Source organism: Salmo salar, chromosome 29 (assembly GCF_965601325.2).
Source record: "Salmo salar chromosome 29, fSalSal1, whole genome shotgun sequence".
NCBI lineage: Eukaryota > Metazoa > Chordata > Actinopteri > Salmoniformes > Salmonidae > Salmo > Salmo salar.
The window spans coordinates 22,311,599-22,320,000 of NC_138319.1; the positions used below are offsets into that span (position 1 = coordinate 22,311,599).

At 45.0% G+C, this 8,402-nt stretch overlaps 1 protein-coding gene across 2 annotated transcripts in view; it reads left to right on the forward strand.

Annotated features, from left to right (window-relative positions):
* Positions 1-8,402, forward strand: part of LOC106590335 (piezo-type mechanosensitive ion channel component 2) — a 156,157-nt gene that overhangs the window by 116,251 nt on the left and 31,504 nt on the right. For both annotated transcript variants that reach the window (XM_082970741.1, XM_082970742.1), the window contains exons 13-16: positions 390-589; positions 852-1,000; positions 1,907-2,080; positions 5,848-6,098. In XM_082970741.1, the coding sequence (XP_082826867.1) occupies positions 390-589; positions 852-1,000; positions 1,907-2,080; positions 5,848-6,098 (774 nt within the window). The remainder of the gene's footprint in view (positions 1-389; positions 590-851; positions 1,001-1,906; positions 2,081-5,847; positions 6,099-8,402) is intronic.

Below are 8,402 nucleotides of genomic sequence, written 5' to 3' on the forward strand. Positions count from 1 at the left end.
CTGTCCGTCTGTCTGTTGGTCTATCAGTCAGTCAGTCATTCTGTCTGTCTGTCTGTCCGTCTGTTTGTCTGTCCGTCCGTATGTCTGTCTGAGAGTTCCTGGTGAAAGTATGTACAGTTCTAGGTGAAGGCATGTAATGCAAACTTTCACATACATCTCCAGTTGACATTAATTCATGATATAAACCAAATATAAGCATGTGTCTTGAATTAGGATTCTACTCTATGTGAATAACCTCACAGGTGTCAAGAAAGACAATCATAAAAATAAAAAAGTTTGACAAAATTGAAAAAAATTCTATTTAGCCGTAGCTGTGTTAGCTTATCCCTCTGTTGTCATCGTGGCTGTTGTCGTTGTTTCAGCTCTTCCCTCCCCTGTGTTTCCTACAGAGAAGGAGGAGGAGGTGGATGAGAGCGGTGGCCACAGGGAGATGATGGAGTTGCTAGGCAACACACTCACGGCCATGCTGAACAAGTACTGGATCTACATCTGCGCCGGCATGTTCTTCTTCGTCAGCTTCCAGGGACGCATCGTCATGTACAAGATCATCTACATGATGCTGCTCCTCTTCTGCGTGGCCTGCTACCAGGTACTGTTACTGTAGGCTTACTGTACCTTCCACTCTGGCTGGCTCTGTGCAGGTTTTTGATCTAACCCAGCGCTGATGTGTCTTATGGGACTTTTCCTTTGGTTCCGTACTACTGGGGGAAACTAAATCACGTGCACTCCACATTCACCATTTCTGTACTACACATACTACAAATAGTGAATGGTCCTATGAAGGTATAATAGGATTGTGTTTTTGGAATATAAGTCGTAGGTTTGTAACAGCCTACCTCTCTGGTCATCAGGTGCACTATGAGTGGTGGAGGAGGATGCTGAAGTACTTCTGGATGTCTGTGGTGTTCTACACCATGATGGTCCTCATCCTGGTCTACACCTTCCAGTTTGACTCCTCCATCCACGTCTGGTCCAACATGACCGGCATGAGCAAAGACAAGTGAGTAGAGAGAGAGAGAGAGAGAAAATGTGTGTGCATGTGTGTGTGTGTGCGTGTATGTGTGTCTGTGTGCTTGGCTGTATGCACAGATACACACCTGTTCGTGAATATGTGGGTGTATGTGTCTTTACCACCATTCCGTGTTAACCGCTCTCCTCCCCCTGTCTCTCCCTCCTCCCCCTGTCTCTCCCTCCTCCCCCTGTCTCTCCCTCCTCCCCCTGTCTCTCCCTCCTCCCCCTGTCTCTCCCTCCTCCCCCTGTCTCTCCCTCCTCCCCATGTCTCTCCCTCCTCTCCCTGTCTCTCCCTCCTCCCCCTGTCTCTCCCATCTCCCCCTGTCTCTCCCTCCTCCCCCTGTCTCTCCCTCCTCCCCCTGTCTCTCCCTCCTCCCCCTGTCTCTCCCTCCTCCCCCTGTCTCTCCCTCCTCCCCCTGTCTCTCCCTCCTCTCCCTGTCTCTCCCTCCTCCCCCTGTCTCTCCCTCCTCCCCTGTCTCCCCCTCCTCCCCCTGTCTCCCCCTCCTCCCCCTGTCTCCCCCTCCTCCCCCTGTCTCCCCCTCCTCCCCCTGTCTCTCCCTCCTCCCCCTGTCTCTCCCTTCTCCCCCTGTCTCTCCCTCCTCTCCCTGTCTCTCCCTCCTCCCCCTGTCTCTCCCTCCTCCCCCTGTCTCTCCCTCCTCCCCCTGTCTCTCCCTTCTCCCCCTGTCTCTCCCTCCTCTCCCTGTCTCTCCCTCCTCCCCCTGTCTCTCCCTCCTCCCCCTGTCTCTCCCTCCTCTCCCTGTCTCTCCCTTCTCCCCCTGTCTCTCCCTCCTCCCCCTGTCTCTCCCTCCTCCCCCTGTCTCCCCCTCCTCCCCCCCTGTCTCTCCCTCCTCCCCCTGTCTCTCCCTCCTCCCCCTGTCTCTCCCTCCCTGTGTAGACTGGAGGACCTGGGCCTGGAGAAGTTCTCTGTCCCAGCTCTGTTCATGAGGATCTTCATCCCCACCTCCTTCCTGTTGGTCTGCATCCTCCACCTGCACTACTTCCACCAGCACTTCCTCCTGCTCACTGACATCAAGACGGTGGCCGACAAACAGAAGAGCACAATCACTAGGTGGGTCTCACACATAGACTTAGATAGACATAGCATCATTGTATCTGTCCCATTATGTCAGTGAGAGCATGGGCAGTGCCACTGAGGCCATCTCCATTTTGAAGTAGTACATTTTCTTCTACCTCATTTTCTTCTTCTACTACTAGGAGTTGGTAAACAAACTGAAAGGATGCATATTGCCACCTAGAGTGTGTTGTTTGATCAGTTATAAAACCAAGGTTGGCGATTTTACTGCCAGTTGCAGTTATGGAATGTTTCCTCGCTGCCTGATCATTGGCTGATCCCTCCTGGTGACCTGGATGGAATTAGGAAGTCCCACCCAGTTGACTATTTCAACACGAAAGTCCTCAATGGCGCTGCCCATGCTATGACAGGCTTTTGGGCACTAGAGTCTATCTCTATGATGTGGGTCAGGAAAGTAAGATTTGACTCTCTAGCAGTGTCCATGGAATAGATCGTTTTCCCACCTGATCCCACTGACACCACTAAGTCTCACAGAATTCTAAATTATTTGACAAAGGGTCACTCCACCCCATGATCAATCAACTCAACAGGTATTTCCAAGCTCAAATTCAATCAATATCAGTGCTATTTATCTTCAACAAATGTGTCATATTTGAGGCAAACTTGATACAACTGAATTCTGACAATGGATGCCTTGACAATCCATACGATGTATGGTCGTTTTCCATATCATATACACTTGAAGTGATTGTCGCAGATGCCTTTTTACCTATACAACTTCTCATGATCCCAATTGACACACAAAAATAACTACAATACAATTTCGCTGTATCAGCAATTTTATCTGGATGGTATACTGGACTGGTGTTAGGCTGTACTGGCCTCTAATTGAATTAAATCTGTCCACACTGTCCCGCAAGGGTTTCCTTTAATTGATGTGTGAAATCTACCATGGCTATCCATTTTCCATGCCCCTACTGGCTGGCAGTTGAACTTTAACCCCCCCTCTCTTTGTCTGCTCGTGTTCAATCCTTTACTTGTTGCCTGTTGTACCCTTAGCTTTAGGGCACCTCTTTTAGCTTTAGCTAACTTGGTTGCGTTTATCTTGTATGCACATGCATGCACACACAAACACACACAAACACACACAAGCCCTCACCATGGAAAGCTAAGCAAAGCTGGCCTTACCCTTCAAAATATGTTGGCATTCACCTTCTCTATCATCAAAGCATCTCTAGTTATTTCAATAGTGCTAGTTGTCCATAAGGGATTCTAAGTACATGCCATGCTTTCCTTCATTGTGGAGGGAAAGCAGCCCATAGTTCAGCATGACTAAGTGGTGCCTTACTGCCTCAGACATTAGCTGCTTGCCTGGGCAAGCCCTCTGTTTTACTGTATAGCCTCCCTAGTCTTTCACTCTGACCCATTTCCATCTAACTCTAACACGGTGTCAAGTTAAAACTGTAACTACACACCTCTGAACTGTGTTTTACATGTATCACTGCTCAAGGTGCAGTGCAAGTATGGGTGGAATGCAATGCAATGTCATTACATCATCTTTTATTGAAAGCATATTTTGATTTGGGAGATTGCGAGTGAATGGTAAATGAGCTCTCCATAAGTTGGAATAATTTTTAAGGTACAGAACAGTACAGAACTTGTCACATGTTATGAGAAGGAAGAAGCCTATGGACTGGATAGGTCTCTCTGTTGTTTACACCTGTCACTTTGAGACCAGTGGTCATGAAGGGAAGGAGACAGAACAGGTACTCGCTTGATAACTACAGGGACCCAGCCTGACATTCTCTCCCATAGAACTAGACTTAGAGGCTTTGTCCATTCTAGTAATTCTGTTTCTATTCTGGTCCTGCGTGGCTCAGTTGCTAGAACATAGCATCAATGCCTTCCTCTTGCAGGAACTGCTGACACACTCCAGCCACATGAAGTCTAGCATTGTCTTGCATTAGGAGGAACCCAGGGCCAACCGCACCAGCATATAGTCTCACAAGGGGTCTGAGGATCTCATCTCGGTACCTAATGGCAGTCAGGCTACCTCTGGCGAGCACATGGAGGGCTGTGCGGCCCCCCATAGAAATGCCACCCCACACCATGACTGACCCACCGCCAAACCGGTCATGCTGGAGGATGTTGCAGACAGCAGAACGTTCTCCATGGCGTCTCCAGCCTCTGTCACGTTTGTCACGTGTTCAGTGTGAACCTGCTTTCATCTGTGAAGAGCACAGGGCACCAGTGGCGAATTTGCCAATCTTGGTGTTCTCTGGCAAATGCCAAGCGTCCTGCACGGTGTTGGGCTGTAAGCACAACCCCCACCTGTGGACGTCGGGCCCTCATACCACCCTCATGGTGTCTGTTTCTGACCGTTTGAGCAGACACATGCAAATTTGTGGCCTGCTGGAGATCATTTTGCAGGGCTCTGGCAGTGCTCCTCCTGCTCCTCCTTGCACAAAGGCGGAGGTAGTGGTCCTGCTGCTGGGTTGTTGCCCTCCTACGGCCTCCTCCACGTCTCCTGATGTACTGGCCTGTCTCCTGGTAGTGCCTCCATGCTCTGGACACTACGCTGACAGACACAGCAAACCTTCTTGCCACAGCTCGCATTGATGTGCCATCCTGGATGAGCTGCACTACCTGAGCCACTTGTGTGGGTTGTCATGCTACCACTAGAGTGAAAGCACCGCCAGCATTCAAAAGTGACCAAAACATCAGCCAGGAAGCATAGGAACTGAGAAGTGGTCTCCACCTGCAGAACCACTCCTTTATTGGGGGTGTCTTGCTTATTGCCTATAATTTCAACCTGTTGTCTATTCCATTTGCACAACAGCATGTGTAATTTATTGTCAATCAGTGTTGCTTCCTAAGTGGACAGTTTGATTTCACAGAAGTGTGATTGACTTGGAGTGTTCCCTTTATTTTTTTTGAGCAGTATATGTATGTATGTATGTATGTATACAGTACCAGTGAAAAGTTTGGACTACTATTTATTTATTTTTCTTACTGTCTACATTGTAGAATAATATTGAAGACATTATTATTATTATATATTTTTTTGGTCATTTAGCAGACGCTCTTATCCAGAGCGACTTACAGTAGTGAATGCATACATTTAATTTCATGCATTTTTTGTACTGGCCCCCCTTGGGAATTGAACCAACAACCCTGGCATTGCACACACCATGCTGGCTTTGCAAACACCATGCTCTACCAACTGAGCCACAGGGAAGGGCGTTATACCTATGACAACACATGGAATCATGTAGTAACCAAAAAAGTGTTAAACAAATCAAAATATAATTTAGATTCTTCAAAGTAGCCACCCTTTGCCTTGATGACAGCTTTGCACACTCTTGGCCGTCTCTTAACCAGCTTCACCTGGAATGATTTTCCAACAGCCTTGAAGGAGTTCCCACATATGCTGAGCACTTGTTGGCTGCTTTTCCTTCAATCTGCAGTCCAACTCATCCCAAACCATCTCATTTGGTTTGAGGTTGGGTGATTGTGGAGGCCAGATCATCTGATGCAGCACTCCATCACTCTCCTTCTTGGAGACGAATCTCAAATATAAAATATATTTTGATTTGTTTAACACTTTTTGGTTACTAAATGATTCCATATGTGATATTTCATAGTGTTGATGTCTTCACTATTATTCTACAATGTAGAAAATAGTAAAACTATAGAAAACCCCTTGAATGAGTAGGTGTGTCCAAACTTTTGACTGGTACTATAGTGTGTATAAAAATATTATACGATATATATTATTGTTATTTTCTATTCTCCATTCCCAGGCTGGTGCACCTAGATGGCAGTCTGGCAGACATCTCTCTGATCAAACCCACCCTCACTGTGACCACCAAAGAGGAGGAAGCTGGGGAGAAGGTGCAGCTGGAAGAGGAGGAGGAGAAGGAGGAGAAAAGAAGATATGAGGATGCAGAGGAGATGGGGAGGTATGAAGAACCACAGGAGCACTGCAGCAAGGTGGAGAGTTACCCCTGCCCCCCCAAAGCACAACCAGAGTCTCCGGTCGACGAGATGTCAGGTACAGACAGACAGACTCACACAGACATGCACATGCCACACATGCACAGGGATAACAAATAAACCTTTTATGAATATCACAAAACGTTGGATCAGTTTGCAAGCACCTTTATTCATCCAATAAAAGTTGATGTATCTCATTCAGAAGCCTTCATCTAAAATAATGAATCACCTGGAATAATTTGATAAGTAAACATTGTACGTTGGCGGGGGGAACCTATAAAAACAGTTGCTATGTTTTGATTGTGACGCATCCCGCTAGGTAATCCGTATGAATACTTTGCCAAGTACATAGACTTTGTATTTTGGTGTAGTGTAATAAAATCATTGATTAGATGTGATTGGGACATATCCCAATATGCTAGGGCTTTATTGGAGTGACGTGAATCAGACACTGAGAGAGAGAGAGAGGAAGACAGTAAACAGATGGGAATGAAATTGTCTAGACTTGTTTGATGAACTAACAGGCTTGGAAGCCGTGTTTAGTCAGAGCCATGCACCTCTAGGATGTACAATTTTATTATGGTACCCTGAATACACCTTTTTCTCAGAGGTATTTTCTCGTAGGTTCTCATTATTGTTACACTGTGCTTTATGCAATAGCCAAATGCTAAATTGCTAACCATAGTAAGTATGGAGGGTTTTGGTTGTTGAACTCCCATACAGTGGAGAGACTACATGTGATCCAATTCTCTAGTAGTGTTTTCCGAGTGAATGAGGTGTTAATTTGATGCTGGCTAACTTCATTTGGCTTTGATTGTCTAGTGAGTGAGAAGAATTCTTCCTCTGTTTGACCGTGTGTTTAGTTTAGTTAATTAGGATCCCCATTAGCCACTACACTTGCAGCAGCTACTCATCCTGGGGTCCACATAAAACATATAAATACATGACAAAGTACAGAACAGGAATAGAAAAAACAACATAAGATTTGATTTATATTTTTGAATTGAATGTAATAAGTTATACATAGGAAAGACACCCAAGAGACAACAAAATAATATTTACACACTAATCATATACAGTACCAGTCAAAAATGTAGACACACCTACACATTCAAAGGTTTTTCTTTATTTGTACTGTTTTCTACATTGTAGAATAATAGTGAAGACATCAAAACTATTAAATAACAGATATGAAATTATGTAGCAACCAAAAAAGTGTTAAACAAATCAAAATATATTTTAGATTCTTCAAAGTAGCCACCCTTTGCCTTGATGAGAGCTTTGCACACTCTTGGCATTCTCTTAACCAGCTTCACCTGGAATGCTTTTCCAACTGTCTTAAAGGAGTTCCCATACATGCTGAGCACTTGTTGGCTGCTTTTCCTTTACTTTGCAGTGCAACTCATCCCAAACCATCTCAATAGGGTTGAGGTCAGGGGATTGTGGAGGCCAGGTCACGCCATCACTCTCCTTCTCGGTTTAATTGCCCTTACACAGCCTGGAGGTGTGTTGGGTCATTGTCATTTTGAAAACAAATAATAGTATGCTTCATGGTGGGAACAACACATGCGGAGATCATCCGTTCACCTACTATGCGTCTCAGAAACACAACCGAAAATCTCAAATTTGGACTCATCAGACCAAAGGACAGATTTTCACTAGTCTAATGTCCATTGCTCATGTTTCTTGGCCCAAGCAAGTCTCTTCTTATTATTGGTGTCCTTTAGTAGTGGTTTCTTGGCAGCAATTCGACCATAAAGGCCTGATTCACGCAGTCTCCTCTGAAAAGTTGATGTTGAGATGTGTATGTTACTTGAACTCTGTGAAGCGTTTATTTGGGCTGTAATTGCTGAGGCTGGTAACTCCAATGAACTTATCCTCTGCAGCAGAGGTAACTCTGGGTCTTCCTTTCCTGTGGCGGTCCTCATGAGAGCCAGTTTCATTATAGCACTTCATGGTTTTTGTGACTGCACTTGAAGAAACTTTCAAAGTTCTTGACATTTTCTGGATTGACTGACCTTCATGTCTTAAAGTAATGATGGAATGTTGTTTCTCTTTGCTTATTTGAGCTGTTCTTGCCATAATATGGACTTGGTCTTTTACCAAATAGGACTATATTCTGTATACCACCCCTACCTTGTAACAACACAACTGATTGGCTCAAAAGCATTAAGAAGGAAAGAAATTCCACAAATGAACTTTTAACAAGGCACACCTGTTAATTGAAATGTATTTATCAAGCTACTTTGAAGAATCTCAAATATAAAATATATTTTGATTTGTTTAACACTTTTTTGGTTACTACATGATTCCATGTGTGTTATTTCATAGTTTTGATGTCTTCACTATTATTCTACCATGT